Source organism: Colletotrichum spaethianum, assembly GCF_022836535.1.
Source record: "Colletotrichum spaethianum MAFF 239500 DNA, contig15, whole genome shotgun sequence".
Taxonomy (NCBI): domain Eukaryota; kingdom Fungi; phylum Ascomycota; class Sordariomycetes; order Glomerellales; family Glomerellaceae; genus Colletotrichum; species Colletotrichum spaethianum.
The window spans coordinates 302982-323058 of record NW_026054785.1 but is presented as its reverse complement, the minus strand read 5'-3'; the positions used below and the strand labels follow the sequence as shown (position 1 = coordinate 323058).

The following is a 20077-nucleotide window of genomic DNA, read 5'->3' as shown; positions in this document are numbered from 1 at the left end:
ACACCGACGACCACAAAAACAGTTTCTTGGCTGAAGGATCCCGGACTCAGACCCCTCAACTTTGGCCTGTTTTTCCTCCTCTTCGGTGACGTTGCACACGGCTTTGACGGATCTTTAATCAATAGCTTACAGCAGATCAACAAATGGCAGGAAGGTAGGCAGGAAGAAACGCCTAGAACCTTTCAAGCTTTCGCTGACACAACCTTGACTTCGACCACCCGCGCAAGAGTGTTCTTGGCGCCCTCAGCGCGTCCTACTGGATCGGCAATATACTCGGTGTTGTTCTCATTCCACTCGTAAGCGATCGTCTCGGCCGCCGGCTTGCCATTGCCATGGGGTCGTTTCTCTGTATCGGAGGCGCCGCCGTTTGCGTCGCAACCACAACCAACGGAGCCTTTATTGCTGGCCGTATCCTCCTTGGCATGGGCGGCGTCATGTGCTCCTCTGTCTCGACAGTCCTCATGACAGAATTGGCATATCCAGCGCACCGCGCAACGGCGACGGCACTCAGTAGCACGACATATAGCGTCGGTGCCATTCTCGCCGCATGGGTTGCTTTCGGCAGCTTCCGCATCGAGGATTCATGGTCAGTTTTGCTGAATGAGGGAGGTATTATTGGTGACAAGAGTCTTGACTGAAGCCTTCTGTAGGGCCTGGAGAACGCCAACGATAATACAGGCATTCCCATCAGCAATGGTACTATGCGGACTCTTTTTCCTCCCAGAGTAAGTTCGCCAACAAACCAAACTTAACTTACCAAGATTTCTGAACCTGTTCCTCAGGTCTCCTCGATGGCTTTGCAGCAAGGGCAAGGAACAGACGGCGCTCGAAATTCTCACTAAGTACCACGGTGCTGGCAGCGTTGATGACGTGGTCGTGCAGCATGAGTACTCAGAAATTCGTGATACCATCGAGGCCGAGATCTCGCAAAACAAGAACCCCTTCCACCTCAAGGCCCTGTTTGCGACTCCAGGCAACCGATGGCGCTCATTTATTATTATCTGGTGTGGTATTTGCAAGCAACTCAGTGGGAATGGCCTGATAAATTATTATACGAATGATCTACTGAAGAGCGTCGGCATCACGAAACAGATCGAGACGACACTCATCACGGCAACGTCGCAGATGTTCAGCTTCGCATGCTCCTTCGTATTTGCCTTCCTTCCTTCGCGTGTCGGTCGCCGGCCCTTAATGTTGACCAGTATGGCCGGTATGTGGGTTGTGTTTGTCGTCATCACAGCCACAACTGGAGCCTACGTTGAGACGGGCAGCCGACACGCTAGCTATACGACCGTCGCTTTCATTTACTTATACAGCGGGGTTCATAATCTGGGATGGACAGGCGCGCAGATGCTATACAGTAAACACGGGCCTTCTCATACGAAGCGTAAATAGTTGAGGCACTGACATTCTGATAGTCGTCGAGATCCTTCCTTACACTATCCGCGCCAAAGGTATGGCCATGTTCTCACTTGTCGCGGGTATTTGTGGCGCCTTCAACACTTACGTCAACCCGCTCGGCATCGCTGCCATGTCTTGGAAATATTACTTCTTCTATGTCGGCTGGATCATCGTCCAATTCGTTGTCGTGTATCTTGTGTTTCCAGAGGTAAGCCCCAGAGTGTTATGACGTAGATTCATCGCTGATTCGTTGCAGACCAAAGGCCCTAGCTTGGAACAGATTGCTTTGCTCTTTGACGGAAAGGATGCCCAAATCGGGAGAGTTAACGCAGTGGCGGACGAGATGCTTCATGAAAAAGAGGGTGGTATTTCTGTAGAGACGCGAGAGAAACAATAGTTTAAAAACGTTGAATCTCGCTTGACTGACTTACATGTAAACGGAGGGCACATTAACGATGACCATAACCTAGCCAGACTTTTACGAGCGACTTTCCCTTACCTTTTGATGCCACTTTTCATCCGGAATTTACTTTCATTTTCAAGGCCTCAATCAAACAGGGATGCTGCTGTCTGGCTCGCGGTGTAATTTCCGCTGGGAAGCTCAACTTCTCTTTACTTTGTTCGTAGTGAGCGATTCCATACCTAAAGTTTTTCAATATGCGTAATTCGATTCAGGATTGTCTGGTCAACTTTGACGCTAGGAGCGCCAAGAAAGCATATTTCTTGCCTAATATCCAACATGACTAGAGAAACCACCCGAAAGCATCATCCAAAGCTCCCTTGATGCCAAGACGTTCAACCAAGACCAATGTTTGACAACTTGTCAAGTCCAGGTCCGAATGCCACCCACGTACATCGTTCGGACCGAGAATCTCTTCAGACTCAGCAGCAGATGAACGTGTTATCTGGCAGTTGTATCATGAAACGCAGACCACCCATCGTCTCAAAATGCCCAAGTGAGGCTTCAGTTGGTGGCACAGACTCAGATCTTGAACACTTAGATCTACAACTCTCTCATATGGGCCGAAAAACAGCGTTTCTCCTTTTCGCTGCAGCTTTCCGGAGAACAAGATCTAACTTACAAATTGGACAGCTTTTGAGAAGCGTAAATGGTTGCACATGCTTGGGTCGGTAGCGGAACACATGAGTGAAACTTAGATCATTTCACAGATAATTACCACGATAATATTTCTGCCTAATCCCAATGTCACTTTGCGTCAGTGAGCAAAGCTATGGACGCACTTGACTGCCATCTCAATGAAGTCTCGGATTGGTTATTTACTGCACCGTATTCGACTCAACGAGAACGAGACCAGATCGAAGCACTGCTGTCACGAAACCAAATTAAAAGTGTATTTACAGGCGTTGACGTCATCACCTTCGGAGATAGTTGTCCTTCTTTTCTTCTCAAACATCGACAGTTTTGGATTCCAGCTGTCAACCGCTACTGACAAAAGTCTTCCACCTGACCCTAGCCAGCTGTCCCACACGCGTTCGGGTAAGTTTCCCGAGCTGTCCACGGGGAGGTGGATTCATGGGGTAGAAAACCGAATCAACAGGTGGAGTGATTTACCACGGACACCAGGCATAGTAACATATTCCCGCCGTCTTATCCAGACTGGGAATCAAGCTTTGAGATTCTGCTACTCTTGGCTCGCCTGGAGAAAGAAATAGCACCGAGTGCTCATCTAATTGGTCAATAGAGGACTTTGAACAAATTCTTCGGCCTGATCAGCTAATTCCACCCGCTGTACTGGTTGCAGTCTGCGTAATACGGCAGATAGCATTTGCATCGAGAGCTTGGAGAATGTTCATATTATTGATTGTGTTATTTGTATGCTTACAGTTCATTGGTTTGTACAACCAAATATCATATCGGGGTATATCATAGCTCTGATGAGCTGCTGTCAGGCTAGGCTACTGAAGCCTGCTCTGCCGTCAATACATAGACATCTAAAGTGTTGATCGTAACCTAAACACCCCATTTCGTGCCACCAAAGAAACAGGAATTCTTATTCCTTGATAAAACCTGACTTTGATGATCGTGTGGAATCGATGCTGAAACTGCTAGCTTCGCTCATCTTTCTACCCACAGCGACGAGCTTCGGTCTTGATGGTGGCGCTAGTGTGTTGACCTCCACAGAAACAGTCGTAGTTGTCTCACATTGGATAGCCATGCCCATAATAGAGCCCCCTCCAACGCCGAATCCCCTCATGCTATCAGTACTCTCAGTACTCTCACTGCACTCGATCTTTAGTCCTTTAAGGCCGCCTGATTTCGGCCCCTTTCGTGCTAGCTTGTCGCACCATTTGCTGCAACTATTTTTTTTCTTGTCTGGGCTTACTCCACCCACCACGACGGTAGTGTTGCCAAACTTCGGAGGTGTGCTGCACATGAATGTAAACGTCTCTAAGCCGACGTCTTGCGTGGGTGGTCCTTCAGAGGAAAAGACAATGGACCTCCGTGTCGAAGAGTAGAGAATAACATCCATCCAGCCATTGCAAGTGATCATAGCCCCTGCAAAACAGAAGTACGCTAAAGAGACTTCGTGTCCAGCCATGGATGCGAGACGACCCGCCGCCAAAGGTATGGTGCAGATAACATAGACCAACGGATACAAGAGAAAGGTGTGTTGGCGGGCGTAATCTGGTATGCCTGGTAGCCGTCTCAAAATCGTCGTGAAGCAAAGGGGGCGCCACGTTCGCCACTTCTGGCTGCCACAGCTGCTTCCTATCGTTCGTGCCGAGCTTGTTGCGCCGCAATTTGTTGAAGTTACTCCCCTACAGCTCGATGAACTGATTGCAGGCCCAGTGTTGCCGCAGCAAGGGACAACACCGCCACAAGTTTTCGCGAGCGACTGCAGATGCAAAAACACTGCAAGATAAATCATGGTTGTGACGACCAATGAGATGAAGATCCAGAGATAATGAAGATTCAGGCGGATATCCTGGTATTTGGAGTTGATCCAGCACTGTGACATTATTAGCACATCAGACGTTGACTTGCGCAGCATCAAAACTCACCCATGCACCGGCTCTGACGTACAGACCACCTTCACTCTTTCCATTTTCCGTAACAATGACACCGAGGATTCCAGTTCCGTAGACGAACGCCCACATCATGACAATTGCCGTGTGAAACACCCAGGTCGGTATTTTCTTGGCCGAAACGATCGATATGTAGGTATGGATTGCGATACCTGTGATAAAGACGGACGATGCTAGGTCGCCAGTTGACACAAACCAGCCCTGAGTCCAACAAGTGCTTGTGCCGACCTCGATCGCATTTCTCGTGAGCCATTCGACGTTGAGTAAAAACGCCAACGCCTGTTGAATGTCGGCAAGCAGCAAATTGAATATCAAAACAAGAAACTGGTTCGGCGGCTCGTTTATCGCTCTTCTCCACCAATTATCTTTTGCGGCTTTCTCGGCTTCGGCTTCTGTAGCAGCAGTCCAGTTGCTCGGAATGATGAATTCTGCGCCTGTTGGCCTTGGCGATTCGACTTTGATAATTGGTTCTTCTTTTTTCGTCGTTGGAGGTCCGTTGTGCCATGATATCAGTTTGTATGTAAGAAAAATCAACAAACCAAGGCTGGTGAAGAAGGAGATAAACCCCATTGTCGCCACCGCGGCGAGGCCATTGCGAAGCACTGGTGGCAGTGGACGGATCGAGTACGGCGAATTATCCGAATCGTAATGATTTGGCGACTCATTCATCTCCGCTATACAAAAATAATTGGCGAACCTGCGTGGCTTTGTGACAATGTCATGGGGGACCGACGTGATGTGTGATGTTTTGTGAATTTATGTCGAAGTTATCCAGGGTCTCGAAGAGTAGAAGACTCATGTATTAGAGGAGGCCAAGGCTCGAAGTCAAAAGGAAAGGGACCGTCTGTAGTTTAAGAGAATACGACCCAGCTTTCCCATCAACCTTTAAGCGGCAAATAGTACAAGGAGCAGCTGACGATTTCCAAACGCCAAGATCCGTTATTCCCGCCAAATGGAGGAAACATTCCGAGTCAAGATCGGTAGAAACGACTCAGCCAATGGAGTAAGGATGAGTCTCTATTTTTCTGCCAGTCCGCTCCTGTCGTTGGGCCCCCGCGGCCTGCCAGTAAAGTTGTGCGCTATGGTAAATAGCTGATCAGCGATTGGATTTAGGGATTAGGGTTCAGGCTGGGCAGTGCGCAGTCTGGACATGCGTTAGCCCGTCTTGGATTAGAAGAGTGTTGCATGTTCCATCCCCGTTCCAAATCGTTCCAGGCAAAAGTATGTCTTGACGGGACGGACTCTCGTGGGCTCGGAATGCGGCGGACCGGGATGACTCAGGCGCTCTGCCTCCTGTCTATTAGTAGTTTTAATGTCCAAAGTAAAGACGGAAACTTGGGTTTTTGCAAGGAGTCAATGAGTCAAAAGCCATGATTGGTTCTCGTGATGGCTGCTTTCTTAATCTACAACTGTCCGAGCACGACACGATACTAGTATGGGTTGAGGGCGGACGTGCGCCTTCCCGCCGGTCAAACATTTGATTCCGCCTCGTCTGAGACACCATGAACGGTTGGACTCTGCCTGGCTCCCACAGTGATCCTGATATTTTTGGTTTTATCGGTAATCTAGCCGCTTGTGTCCTTGCAACTTCTTGATGGGAAACATCTGGACGCTGCCCGAGACGCCGCTTGGGACTTCAGCCGCATTACTGTGCGACGAAATGGTGTGGTTTAGAAATACGGTGCTCGACAAACCCATTTATCTCCCCGGAGATGTGGAGGCCAAATGACCAAGGCGGTTTTCATGCCTGTCAGGAGGGGTCCCATACTGATACTGATCGTACTGGGGTAATGTACCGACTCTACTGCACGAACGTTAATATTTGAGGCGGATGGTTCAGGCGGGATTTGCAGATAGAGCCGATCATATCAGAAAGTTCACAAAAGTTACCAACCTTATGGACACTGGAAATCTTCTATTGTACTAAGCGCACCTCTATATATTGCCACCACGCGGATATCATATAAAAAACATGAATCTCTGGAAGCCCGGACTCCTTCTGATATAGCAACGCAATAAACCTCTTCATCTACCATTGACTTAAAAGTTGCGACTCGAACAGCGCGAGGGATAGTTAAACCGGGATTGTGTCAATCCAAAACTATACCTACAGCCATCATCGGAGATCTCGTCTGATTGTTTTACACAAAAAGCTCCAAAGAGCAAAGTCTAGACGCAATATTTATGTGAGGCTAGCTAATGTTACACAGCTAAACAGTTATGCCTATCTGCCTGTCGCTTTCGGATGATATGTGTGCCGACTGCCTTGCACTGCAGTCGTTGGCTGTTAAGAACGGACTGTATTCCGTTACTTTCCTCTGCCAATGTCTGTGTCGAAGAGGTCCCGTCCAATCGCAATTTCATCAGGGGAATATGCGACGTGCTATAAACTTTCTAAGGTTATCCGATGACTGAAGCATCTTGAAAAAAGTAACGGCGGCTTGTTTCTTTTCTCGTGATTCTGAGTAGTCTCGAGCATGTACCCCTGGATCATACATCTGACCAACACCCCAAGGGGATAGGTCTAGGTACCCACATACGGAATCATTGTATAAAAAATGCCTAACGTTGTGTTCCCTGCTTCGGTCGTGCCGTGCTGTGAGTTTATCTCAGTATCATTCAGCTCATCGGAAGTTGCCCATGACACAGTGGAGCTCAGGCTGTGCCGCTTGTTGCCAACAAATGTTGAGGGAAGACACTCTCTTCGCAATATCATCGGCTCGAACAAGATTGAGATTTCATGAGAGACTATCCGGCCGAAAGTGGCGAATACTGTGTGGTCCTCAAAGTTTGGATGAGGGGTCTGTTTCGTTTTGGATTTGATGTGGACGCAAGGCCCTCTTGCAAGCCAAAGCGGAACCTATGACTTCTCATTGCGGGGTTCGCTCCGAGTGGCCCCCGATCATTTTCTTCCAAGTGTCTACCGGAGGCAGTGTGTTGTTTTTTATACCCGCGGATAGTCAGGGAAGAGCCTCGCTTGGCGCAAGTCGCCCACATCGTGAGATCAAGCTCTAGATGTGATTCGCTTTAACCCCCACGATACGACATGCGTGCAGCCACTAAGAAATATGCACGGAATAACAGAGAAATAAACGCAAAGGAGCGGCCCCATCAGTTTTGATAATAAGCTTGCCGAGAAGACATTCGGATCCGCAGAGTCGAAGCTCCTCTCATCCAGCTTGTGACAGTTCGGAGATTGGTTTCGCCGGCGATGAAACCAACCTCGATGTGTCGGATAAGATGGTGAAGACAAGTAGTTACATGTATTCAAATTGACAGTCCACCGAAATCATGGTAACTTACGTGTCGCATCGCTAAGTGCAATGATCTTGGTGATTTCACCTGCATGGCTTGAAACAAACTGGTCCCTCCCGCTAACGACTATCCTCAGGGATGTAGTTCCCTCAATGCACCTAGGGTTCATGATCCAATTGTCGAATATGCATCATTTTCATAGTATTCTTGGTTACAAAAGTAACTATGGCTGAACACTAACAAGGTTTGCTAAGGGCAAAAGTGACCGTTGACACTTTCTGGGATATGAGGTTGAACTAAGGGAACCACCGCCATGCAGTTCATACATGAATGCGGGAGGTCAATAAACCTCGCGACCTTTGGACTATATCAGCTTCATCGAGCACCGTAATCTGAGCCCATACGCAAGACGCCTTGTAAGGATGCTGTTGAGTAAAGGGTTAGGCTTTAGCATCTAGGGGTTTGCGGTTTTAATCACTGAGATACACTTTTTAGCCTCATCACTATACGGACTCTATATTTTGAAGTAGGCCGTTCCACTGCTCAAAAGTCGACGGTAAGTGGAGACAGCATAGTCCGGCTAATACCAATGAATTTTGATTACGAACATTCTCCTGGCACGTATCTCACATTCCATCAACAACCCTTACAAATAAATCGAGTAGATGATGCGTTGCATGCTTTTTATTGAAATCTCAACACGTGACTAGTCGTCCACTACTGGGTCGCAAATGAGGATGACCACTCCACCTTTCCCAAGGACTTGTTCGGATCACTGCTCGGGTTGAGATGGAACTCATGACTTCACAGTGATACCGTAAACACATGCTCAACAAACGAAATGCCTAAGATATATCATTCATTTGTCCGTGAAGTGGAAAGTCTTGGTACGGAAGGATCCATCATCTCTATTATAGTGATTTCTCGTTGCGCTTTTCAAACAAGGTAGCTAGCGCATATGAGCATGGTTCGTCATCTACACTAGCGGCCTATGTCCAAGGATAGTTCAAGAGTGTAGCTGACGCTGCAGTCACTCTGACGGCTTTGAACATCAATTTATACCGACCCTTATCGAGATTTTGGAGCCTCGATGGTACCACCCGGTTTCCTAGCCGAAATGGCAACATACCGCCAACGACCCTTGCCGCGGTAGGTCTCAACGCCAGCTACAGTATTGATGAAGTGTTTTTCCAGGCCAAAAAACTTGATGAACAAGTAGGGGACAATCCCAAGGAGGAAAAAGAGGCGGCACAATGGGCGAATGTTCTCCGAGAAGTCTCGGACTTGCACATCGACGAAGCCCGCTTCTTCCAATAGCTGCTTAAATACGCCAGGGTTAGAACGGTCGTTGGTGGGCATCGCAGCCCACTCGTTGATTTTGCGCATGTTGTCGACCATGTCTGATGGGGAGCCGTCAGTGAAGTGATGGTCGTACTCAAAGTTGGAAATGTGACCGCCTGGCTTGAGTAACCGGTAGAAACCGGCAAGAACGGATTCCGGATCGGTAGCGTGTACCAATGTCTCCATGGTATAGATACCGTCAAAAGACTGATCTGCAAGTGACTCGAGGTGGTGGTAGTCTCGTCGATTGACCGTAACAGAAGCTTCGAGACCCGCGTCTTTGATTGATTTACGAGCCCTCTGCACATGGCGCTCGACGACATCGAAAGCCTCAATTTTCAGACCATGCTTTCCAGCGAGATGCCGCGCGACATGTCCATTTCCACAGCCAGCGTCCAAGACCGTTGCCCCCTTTGGAAGGTCAAGAACTTCAGCCATCTTGTCCTCCATGCGCCGGAGACTACGGCTGACTGGGAAAGGCCAATACGTGTCGCGCTCCCAGTAACCGAAGTGCCTAGTCCCTCCAAGGACCAAGCGATACCCAATTCGTGACTCGAGTGATGCATAGTAAGACTGCAGAGTCGGATTTGGGTTGATGAGAGGTTCCGTCTCGGTGGCCGTTGTGCTTGAGGCCATGGTGAATGCGGGGGTGGGTCTGTTTCCCGCTCTTCGAAAGTCAGGTTTTGATCGTTTGGTCAGAAGCCAGAAGCGCGATGAACCCCCAAAACCAGCTGGAAGAATGCAAGATAAAAAAAGAGAGCCGAGATGCGGCCTTGTGACGAGGGAAGCGGAAGAGAAGATATTGAAAAGGTGTGGCCAGGTTGTGGAAGAGCTTGGAGGGGCTGGGCTGGGCGGCTATCCGCTACCTGGGGCCACGCCACCTGTCTTCCAATTCGCTCACGGAGAGACACCCCAGCCAATGCCGAGAACTCGAGAGCAACCCTACACTTCACGACGTTGTGTCATTGGCTTGAGAAGCCCCAGTGGGATGCAGACAACCATGTCCACCGAGCGATGATTTGAAGCTCGACCATATCAGTACCCCTGGCCCGCCCCTGGCTTCGCGGGAACACAGCTGCATACCCGCGCAATTGCACGCGGGCTCAACCCCCATGTTGGTTACGATGTATCAGCTTTTGAACCCCCCCCCCCCCTTTCTTGGAACAAACCAACAGCAGAATCAACACTGGAAGCGCCCGGGATTTGCACTCACGTACGTCGCAATGGCCCCCAACTCCAAGGCATCAGGTGTCTGTTGCAGGTTGACCTGCTGTTTTCAAGGGCAAATGCACAGTAGATACAAGGATGTTGGCAAATGATGGTGTGCAGCCTGATGGCGAAAGATGCCCGAGTTGGCAGCGAAACCCGCGTCAAGCCTGCCTTGCTGTTCGCCGGTTTCCCTTACATAGTCTTTGCTGCCCTCCAACTTGAATTACAGAGCCAGTTGTGCGTTCTTTTGCTCTGAGAGCTGGCGTCAATATACGCGCACTAGTTATCGTCACAACCCTCGCAAGCCTCGAACACAGCCCGGAGCTATCACCGAATCATAGATCGACAACTGGAAAACGTGTAGCCTGTTCGCGACTTGCGCGGCGCCGAATGGCAGACCAACAGAACATTAGCCTGCCAAGCACCTCAGCCACGGGCAATAACACCAACATACACAGCCCCGTTCAAGGATGGGTTTGGGGTGGCAATGATCGCGGTACCCCCGATATTCTGTGGTCAAGCCTTCTGACCATCGTACTCTGCATTTGGGTATCGACTCATCCGAACGCGCTGGCGCCTAAGGACAAGTGGTACCATGGTGTCATTGACAAGTTCAACCTGGCCATGATAGGTCTTCTTGGTCCCGACTTTCTTTTCGGTATCGCTGTGGGACAACTTGCCAATGCTGGCAGAAGCGTAAAAGTAAGTTATCGAATGCGCGGCGGCTCGGTGCTTTCTCTTTTCACTTTGTTGTGGTTCCGCATCGCTGATTGAAGTGACGACAGCAATTCAAACACGACTTGCGCCTAACCAACGGTCGGAAGTGGACGTACACGGATGCCCTATTCGTCGATATGGGAGGAATCCATCTGAAGACCCCCGATTATCCAGACGGCTTCCCGATCAACGCCGAGCAACTGCACTATATTGTTAAACATGATTTTGTCGAATTCCCTGATATGGATTCAATGGATATTTCAGAACGCAACACTGTGGATACTCTTTCAAGGTATTCAAACTGTGTGACTTGGGCACATCGTTGAAGGGAGCTAACAAGTTGTGGAAACAGAATGATAACAGTGTGGCAAGCCCTCTGGTTTTTCATCACAGAGATGGATCGCCTCAGAAATGGTCTTCCAATGACACCTTTGGAGCTCACCGCCCTGTCGTTCACATTCGCAATGTTTGCAACATCCATCTGTTGGTATTTGAAGCCTTCAATAGCGTATCCTCGGTTTATTGAGACCAAGTTCCATAACGAGCAACAATTCACTGCAGAATCGATTCGGAGTTTTGCCAGAGAAAGAGTAAGCTTCAAACCGTGGCACCTGCATGCTGTTCAGCCAGCTAACAATTCCCTACCCTCCAGACGCATCTCAATCTTTCTGACAAATGGTACCGCACTCCATTAGACTTTATAAGTCGGCGGGAGTTTCGGATTGACACCCACTGGTGCTACTACAAGCGAATCGGCGACATTTTCCATCTCCACCCATACGGACGGCCCATCAAGCAGGACTTGTGGGACCGATTTCCGTCAGACATGTGGTTTCCCATCGGCTCCACCACTCTGCCTTTGAGCCTTTTCTTGATCATGGGCTTTAGCGCATCCTTTATGTTCGGATGGAACTTCTACTTTCCTTCCCACGCCGAACAGCTCACCTGGAGAATCTTTAGTGTGTACCACATGGCCTTCTCGTTATACGGCGCTGGGTACTACAGCGTCGAGGCATGGAAAGCTGTTAGACGATCTGGACAGGAAGAACTGCCGAGCACAACCATCGAACTGATCGACCCCGAGGCTCAGCAGTTACGCGGCGAGAACAGGGGATCGGAGAAGAGGCCACGGGATTTCATCAGCGGATGGATGAATACCTTTCGCTCCTGGAGAAATATTTCACCGGACCAGGATCCGGGCATGGCGGTCCCATTGAAAGTGATTGCTCCGACTACCATCATCTGTGGCCTGTACGCTGCTTGTCGTATGTATTTCTACATTGAGGATTTCGTATCGTTGCGGGAGCAGCCACATGGCATTTACTTGACGGGAAACAAGTTCCTGCCCTTCATAGTAAACCCGGTTTGATAATGCCCAGCTGTTTCTTATGTTTTCTTTGGTTAGATGGAGAGCAGTAAAACTTGAGGAACACAGATTCCTTCTCTTTTTTCTTTGTGTAACCCCTTCACAATACTGAAGCATGGCAGTCGCAATGAACTACATTGAGTTACGTGGAGATGAGAGAGGAGTTGATCATTGCAAAGGCTGAAAAGTGACGGGGTGTAACTTCGAGTCCTCTTTTGTGTTTTTAGCTGCAGTCTTATCGCTGTGAAGATAACGCTGTCGTCGGAGTACACAGTTTTACTCTTGTTTTTCGTTCTTCCCTCGGTGAGTCCAAGCGCTTCACTGAATCAACCTGAGGTGACCTATTTAGGCAATTCTAACAGTTCTTCAGCGCCGTGATCCCAGCGTGTCACAATCGGCGCTAGCGCCCGGGTCTATGAGGCGACGGACGGGCAGAAAATGGGGCGATTTTCTCCGCTGTCCATTGGGAAAAACGCCGAGTTTGTCCCTAGTGACGCAATGGGGTAATCTTCGCCCGTCACTCCACCAGAGCTCCAGTCCCTCCACGATTGCCCCTCATCGCGCTTCATGCTAACCCAAGTGACGCGACTCTTGACAGCTCTCTATAAAGCTGTGAGGTCGCTGCTCTTGTGAAGCGTGTGTTATGAAAATAATTCTACATTTTCTCGCAATTTATCCCTAAAAGATCGAGCAAGATGGCAGACAAGACCTACAACGTTGGAATCATTGGATATGGGTGAGTCGAGGGCAACCCCGTGGGTGGTGATCGGACATCCTTGCTCCGAAGCAACCCCCTTGCATGCTTCCGGAATAGCCTCGCCGCGGCGCGACTCACCGAGTGATACCATGTGCTGACATTTGCTCACAGCCTGTCCGCCAAGGTCTTCCACATTCCCTTCATCAGCCTGACGCCTCAGTTCAAGCTGCACAGCATCGTCCAGCGGAAGCCAACGGCCTCGTCATCCGCACCAAATGACTACCCGGAGCTGAAGCACCACACCTCACTGGAGCCCATGCTTCAGGATCCCGAGGTCAACGTCGTCAATATCCTCACGCCGCCCAACACCCACTTCAGCTTCGCCAAGCAGGCCCTCCAGGCCGGCAAGCATGTGTTGGTTGAGAAGCCCTTTGTGCCTACCGTCGCCGAGGCCGAGGAGCTCATCCAGATCGCCAAGGAGAACAAGCGCCTCATCTGCGTCTACCAGAACCGCCGTTGGGATAGCGACTTCCTCACAGTTAAGAAGATGATCGCTGACGGCGTCTTCGGCCGCGTCTACGAATTCGACACCCACTTCGACCGCTACCGTCCCGAGCGCCCCACCTCGTGGAAGGGAGAGCTGGGCATGGCCGAGGGCGGTGGCGCGCTCTATGACCTCGGCTCACACCTCATTGACCAGGCCTACCACCTCTTCGGCATGCCGGAGTCGGTCTACGGCAAGCTAGTCAGCCAGCGCAGTGGCAAGTTCGACCCGGAGGACCCAGACAGCGTGAACGCGCAGCTGGCGTACAAGGACGGCCTCATCGTCAGCGTGCGCATCGGTGTCATGAGCGTCGAGTCGCACCAGCCACGGTTCTGGGTGCGCGGCACCAAGGCGTCGTTCCACAAGACGGCGCTCGACCCGCAGGAGGACCATCTCAAGGCCGGCAAGAAGCCCAACGAGCCCGGTTTCGGCGTCGAGGACCCCATCAACGGCGGCAGGCTGCTGCTCGTCAAGGAGGGCGGCAAAGTTGAGGAGCGCACGAAGCTGACGGCCGAACCCAAGACGTACCTCAAGCTCTTCGAGGGGTTCGCCAAGGCTGTAGAGACTGGAAGGGATGAGGACGTTCCCGTGCCGGCGAGCGAGGCGCGCGATGTTCTGCGTATCATCGAAGCCGTCAAGGAAAGCGCGAAGACTGGAAGCGAAGTACGCTTCTCTTGAGACATGGAAGCATGTCTCGGTCGCACGGCCCGAAGTGTTGGCGGTTCGGCGATGATGTTGGAAGCCGGTGCGCGGCGGCGATGGTGGCTTGACGTGCCGAGCCGACGGGCGGCGACTAGAGCCCGTTGACGCAATCGCATGTCACGCAATTGTGACTATTTTGGGAGTGCCAAGGAAGGGGGTTGGCCCTGTTTATAGCGGTTTCGTTTGGTAAAAATCGAAAACGATTCACAGTTCAACCTCTTTGCGGTATGCGATGTCGCCGGTTACGGCTGGCAAGTCTGAGACGCGGGAGGGAGAGGTCTTGGGATTGGCCGCAACGGGGCACCGCCGCCGCCGATCTCCCGTATGCGCGAAGCCAAGACCATGGGGAAGAGGGACTATGGGTTCCATCTACTGGCAAAGGCAAGTCTTCCTATCCGGTTGGGGATTAATCCGGATAGAAGGAGTCTGGCTTGCTTGCGGGAATTCTGACTGTGCTTACATTTTATCTGGGTTGGCGATGTCTTAGAAGAGAGATCTTGGCAGACTGTGATGGACCGCCCTACATTCTTTCCTCGCCATGATGATGTCTGGCGATCATCTGAATGGTGCAATAACTGGCAACCCTGACGTCTTAAGGCTCATGAACTCTCACGCGGAGGAGGGATCTTGTATAAAAAGGTGTATGCGGTCACGATGTCTAGTCAACATCTAACAACACATCACAACATCAACCTCATAGTTAGACCGCCTCAAACCATTTTGAGTATCAACCAAAGCCACTCATCGGCTTACTCGGATTTAAAACACCGTAACAATGCGCTTCACCAACCTTTTCGCCGTTCTTTCTTTCGTTGCTAGCGCCCTCGCTGCCAAATACATCCTCGTCTTGAACCCTGTGAGCTTCCCCAACTGGCCCTAATCCCCACTACTCTTCATTTTGAGGCCAGTGCTAACTATGTGTATCCACAGAGCGCCGATATCGACAACTTCAGTGCCAAACTCGTGGAGAATGGCATCACCATCGTCTCCGCGTTCCCCTTTTTCAACATTCTGGTTGTCGAGACCAGTACCCATGACGTAGCGGCGCTACAGAAGTACGAGGAGGTCTCGAGCGCGGAGGCGGAGCAGATCTACTCAATTGGTCTCCCGCCTTCCAGCCCGGAGCCAGCCCCGGTCGAAACCCCCTTCCCCCTTCCCGGCTGGTCCTAGGTCCATGCCGAACCACTTTGGATCTGAAGCACAAGCGAACACGTGCAAGTCAGGCAGCTCCAGATAGGGGCTATTCTAGAAAGAAGGGTCTGGGAAGTGGTCACAGTAGACCACGAGTGCTGGGGTCTGGTCTTTTTAATAGTCTGGACTCTTGGTTTGGGACGTCTCTACTGCTTATGTTGTTTGTTAGCTGTCAATGTTCTCGACCTCGATATAAGTGACTTTCTCTACAATGAGCTTGTGCCCAGTGACTTCGTCCTACTGCTTCATCAAGGCAAAGCAGACACTAGTTCCGATCTCCTCCTATGTCCATTGCAGGTGATCTACCAGACCAGGAAGGCCAGTGTTAGGGATGACTGGATGAAGAGCTTACTGTCTTCACAGGAGTCATGTTTCCTTCAGGTGTTTCAAGAGTATTCCGGGAGTTCAAAAGAGCAAATGACGAAACATACCAAGGTATGATCACGCCGAAGTATGCGTATGAGAACCGGTTCTTCTGCTCAGGTACCTGTGTGGAAGAGTTCCGATAGGGGATGCTCATGTGGAGCGTCTGAATGCTGAAGGATATGCACGGTCCACAGGATTCCAAGACTACCCGCACACTGACGATGTTCCTTCAGCACCTAGCCGCAACCAATTAGTTATATCAACAAGCCGATCGACCTTCGTTCATTAGCCTAGCAGCCCTACCCGTCATGTCCTTTCAGGCATTGGGTGCCCTTCCCCAGGTTATTCCGCACACTGGAGATGAGTGCGACACATGCTTCTGGCTCTGTGCAGTAAAGGGACGCTCACTTCCGCTATTCGCGGCAAGCGGACTTTGAAAACTTGCCCTGCAATTTAGTTAGCTTTTTGGAATAAGCACACGTCATGACGACCATGACTGGGATGATGCATGACAGCCTGCCCGCCCGCGGACTGAAGATATCTGTCTTGGAGCCGTTTCTCGGTTGCTACAAGGCCACTGCAGCCTGGGCTCTGCAAGTCGAGGTTTCAACCTCCTGGCTGTGCAGCAGGAGAAAGACCATTAAGGACTGGGCTCAATCTAATCAGGCTCAGGCTACATCGCGATCTCCGTGTATAGTAGGATACGAGAAAGTCGCATCTTTTCATTTTTTTACTTTTTTATTCTTTGGAGCTTAAGGCTGGCCTGGCCGTTTTACAGGGAACAGGGCGTGGCGCCACGAACCATGACTGGGATTTGCCGGCGTAGGAAACTAGTGGCACAGGCTAAATGGCTGACTGGATAGCAGTTAAGACAACATGCATGTATTATAGAAAGATCGTCAGGGGCGACTTTTTAGCAAAGCAGACAAGAGGCCATCGCCGAACTTCGGATTTCACCGAGGCCTAGTCTGAACCTAGAGTTTCTTCGTTAGGTTGAAGGGATTGACATCAATTCTATAAGTAATTCCCACTGCCCCGTCACTAAGACGATCTAGAACATCAACCAGACAACTCTAGCTCTAGGCGATCGCCTGTAACATTCATTTCATCGTCACACTCGTTTTATTGACAGTCTCAAATTAACAAGCTTTTATTAGCCAGTATGCGTTCCTTCATCCCCACCTTTCTTAGTGGTCTCCTTATGGTCACGCCGATTTTGGCCAGCATCTCCTTGTCCCTCTAGTTTCCTTATGAACTGGACAAGCGCAGTTGCGGAGGCGATTTCTGCAAATGTCAGCGAGTGCAGTATCATCTTATTTTTTGCTTTGATGATCATGTAGACCCATGGATCTTGGTTGATAATGCCAGCAAGTAGACATCCTCGCAAGCGCTTTGCTGCGCCACGAGAAACTTCACTCTTAACAATTCTCCATTTCATTACAGTGAACCAATACTACGGAGTGGACTGCGGTCAATGGGACAACTGGCAACGAAACGACCCCGCCGAATATTGCAACAACGGCCTGCGCAAGGGGAACGGTGTGTTCAACATCAATCGCAAATTCGGAACGCTCGGCGGGGCCTTTGACGTTTCTTATACGAATGGGAATGTGACTGATCCGAGCCGGGGCTCCGTGTCTGGCAGCTGCTTCTTGTCTAAGGTCGTCGTTTGCAAGTGTTACGGGACATACAATGCTACCGCCCCTGATTGCTCGGGCAAATGCGGGAGTTAAGTCGCGCATTATACAGGGTGGTATATTGATTGACATGGGTGCTAGACTGCAATTCACAACGAGAAATCGGGAATTGAAGAACAAAAAACCCCTTGTGGGACTCTGAATGCGATTTGACCACCTATGAATCCCGAAATGATATACTCCGACATCATGATAGTTATCATGCTTGACATAAAAGGCCAACCATGGCCAGCAGCTTATGTGTCTATCCTGAGACTCTCCATGAGCAACCGCAACGTAGGGTTTAGGGTGCCGAACTCTCTCTCGAGCGTTTCGATCTCCTTGGTAATACCCTGCTGCCACTCCAGAAGCAACTTCCTGGTCGCATCCAAGGACCCAGACTTGTGCAATAGCGAAACGATAAACTTCTTCGTCTCCAACGCGTCACCATCGCCGTTCTTCATTGCCTTGAACATCCCTTCCACCTGATCCATCATTTCCGGACTTTGCTGTGCCATATAGACCAACATGTAAGAAAACTTCTGCTCGTCAAGGTCCTCAGCATACCCTTTCTTGCTGGCGTAGTCCGCAGACATAATGTTCATGTAGTCATCGCGAACTTGATAGTACAAGCCGGAAAGTCGAGAAAAGTTGGAAAATGCCCGCTGAGAAAGACGTTGCTGACTTGGGTTTGCTGCTCTGTAACTTGGGCTGGCTGCGACCATGAGGTCCGACACCATGGAAAGGAGAGCGCCCGTCTTCTGGTTAATCATGTCAAAGTACTCCTCCTCACTCGGGCATCTCCTGTTGAAAGTCCAGTAGAGGTCCAGTGATTGGCCACGAAATAATTGTTTCAAATGACTTAAGAGGACATTCATCATTTGCTTGTCCTCCAGCTCATAGACAGTCTCCACAGCTTGCACATACAGAAATGTCGCGCTGTTGATGGCCTGACTAGTGCCGTAAACGACGTGAGTTGCAGGGAATCCACGACGGAGCTTCGCACCATCTTCAATATCGTCCAGGATCAGTGAAGAATCATGAAGACTGTTGATGACCTTTTTAATGCACTCCATATCTTGCTGGGGTACTTCGAGCCATCTGTTGAGGCAGTCGATCAAGGTCACCCGGAAGCCTTTTGAAGGCAGGCTTTGAACATACTGGATGGGGGCTGAGATGACGTTCGTGTCGAAATTGCGCGCTTTTGACTGCTCTGAGAAAGACACACTCGACGCCGATTCGGAAGATGTAGACATCGACCGCAATGTAGTGGACATTCCAGCGCTGCTCAGTGTATTGGTCTCCGAAGCCGAGGCAGATGAACCCACTTCTACTTGTTCATCCTGCGGAGAACCCTTTTCAAGGAATGAAAATAGAGAAGCTGCATCAGTCGAAAGTACCAGGTTGGATTCTGCAGCAGCGCCGGACATCTGAGTCTCAGTCGTGTTCGACAAGACTGAACCTTGGGGCTCTGTGGGCATGACAGCCTTGCCCAGAGAAGCGAGCTCGTAAACCTTGGGATGGTTCTCTGATGGCTGTTCTGGTACATTAGACCAGTCGTTGTGGCGATAACATTGCGAACTCCAGTAATCGTTTCCAGCAAGCGCTGTGTGCAGGTTTTCCAAGAACTTAACCAGGTCAGTTCGCAGATTTGGGTTCTCCTGGTAAATTTGCTGCTTGGCATCAACCCATCTGGCCTCTTCAGCAGCTACCATATCAGCAACTTTGAGTTTCGCCTCTTCTTCTGAGCACTGCTCCTGTTTCATCAGGAACCAAACAGTATTGAAGACCTTGCCAGCCTCTTGCGTCTTGGCCTGCTCTCGTTCGCGTGGCCAGCTCCAGTAGTCATTAGTAAGAAGCATGCAGCGCTCGACGTGCTTGATGGGTGTAGCCATCAGCTCATATTCTTTGTCTGTAACGACTATTCCCAGAGAAAACTCAAGCATAGCGTAGTACGCCCTGTCGATGATTAGCCTTCAGTGTTGGGCTAAAGACATACAATGTCTACGTTTGAGTTGCAAACTTACCCCATGCCGCCATTGTTCGCGCGAGAAAAAAAGTAATCATCGAGGTTGTCGATTTCTTCTGTGTTGTAAGTTTCCATGATAGCAAGCCATTTCTTGCGGTAGGCTTCGAGCATCCTAAGAGCGCCCACACGATCGACTTTGACGCATTCGAGAATGGCCATCGATACAAGTTCTTTGGTCTTTGCAGATCGTGAGTTGTTGCTTAGTGACCTGTTGTCTTCAACATCCATAGCGGCGTCAAGGTCAAGGTGTTCTGCATGAGCAGCTGCAATGGTCATTTCTTCACATGCGTCTAACGGATGTCAGCATCAGTTAGAGCAAAAACAACATGAGGACATACCATCGTGGAAACAGCCGACATCCAACAGATAGCATAACAACCCCATTCTGTCCGGGATACTTTCAGGCCAGATAAAGCTTCCCCAGTTTCCTACAACACATGGAGAACCGTTTGACTTCTTGTCTTGTCCATCTTTCATGATGCGACCCCAATCTCCTGTAAGACAAATCGCACCGGCGTTTGCCAGGTCATCGTGT

At 50.1% G+C, this 20077-nt stretch overlaps 6 protein-coding genes across 6 annotated transcripts; 4 read left to right on the top strand and 2 right to left on the bottom strand.

The window, feature by feature from the left end:
• Positions 1 to 332: 332 nt before the first annotated feature.
• Positions 333 to 1798, top strand: ColSpa_06344 (lactose permease; the record flags this gene model as incomplete). The annotated part of the gene is made up of 4 exons (XM_049272556.1): positions 333 to 586; positions 783 to 1360; positions 1419 to 1609; positions 1658 to 1798. The coding sequence occupies 4 exons, from the start codon at positions 333 to 335 to the stop codon at positions 1796 to 1798; spliced, it is 1164 nt and encodes a 387-aa protein (XP_049128513.1).
• Positions 1799 to 8772: 6974 nt separating this feature from the next.
• On the bottom strand, positions 8773 to 9681 carry ColSpa_06343 (demethylrebeccamycin-D-glucose O-methyltransferase; the record flags this gene model as incomplete). Its single annotated transcript, XM_049272555.1, has 1 exon — positions 8773 to 9681. One exon carries the CDS (start codon positions 9679 to 9681, stop codon positions 8773 to 8775), a length of 909 nt encoding a protein of 302 aa, XP_049128512.1.
• A 2116-nt stretch (positions 9682 to 11797) lies between these two features.
• Positions 11798 to 12340, top strand: ColSpa_06342 (uncharacterized protein; the record flags this gene model as incomplete). The annotated part of the gene is made up of 1 exon (XM_049272554.1): positions 11798 to 12340. The coding sequence occupies one exon, from the start codon at positions 11798 to 11800 to the stop codon at positions 12338 to 12340; it is 543 nt and encodes a 180-aa protein (XP_049128511.1).
• A 692-nt stretch (positions 12341 to 13032) lies between these two features.
• ColSpa_06341 (scytalone dehydratase) lies at positions 13033 to 14256 on the top strand (the record flags this gene model as incomplete). Its single annotated transcript, XM_049272553.1, has 2 exons — positions 13033 to 13073; positions 13206 to 14256. 2 exons carry the CDS (start codon positions 13033 to 13035, stop codon positions 14254 to 14256), a joined length of 1092 nt encoding a protein of 363 aa, XP_049128510.1.
• Positions 14257 to 15055: 799 nt separating this feature from the next.
• Positions 15056 to 15450, top strand: ColSpa_06340 (uncharacterized protein; the record flags this gene model as incomplete). The annotated part of the gene is made up of 2 exons (XM_049272552.1): positions 15056 to 15136; positions 15211 to 15450. The coding sequence occupies 2 exons, from the start codon at positions 15056 to 15058 to the stop codon at positions 15448 to 15450; spliced, it is 321 nt and encodes a 106-aa protein (XP_049128509.1).
• A 2320-nt stretch (positions 15451 to 17770) lies between these two features.
• Positions 17771 to 19545, bottom strand: ColSpa_06339 (fusicoccadiene synthase; the record flags this gene model as incomplete). Its single annotated transcript, XM_049272551.1, has 2 exons — positions 17771 to 19472; positions 19541 to 19545. The coding sequence occupies 2 exons, from the start codon at positions 19543 to 19545 to the stop codon at positions 17771 to 17773; spliced, it is 1707 nt and encodes a 568-aa protein (XP_049128508.1).
• Positions 19546 to 20077: the final 532 nt, after the last annotated feature.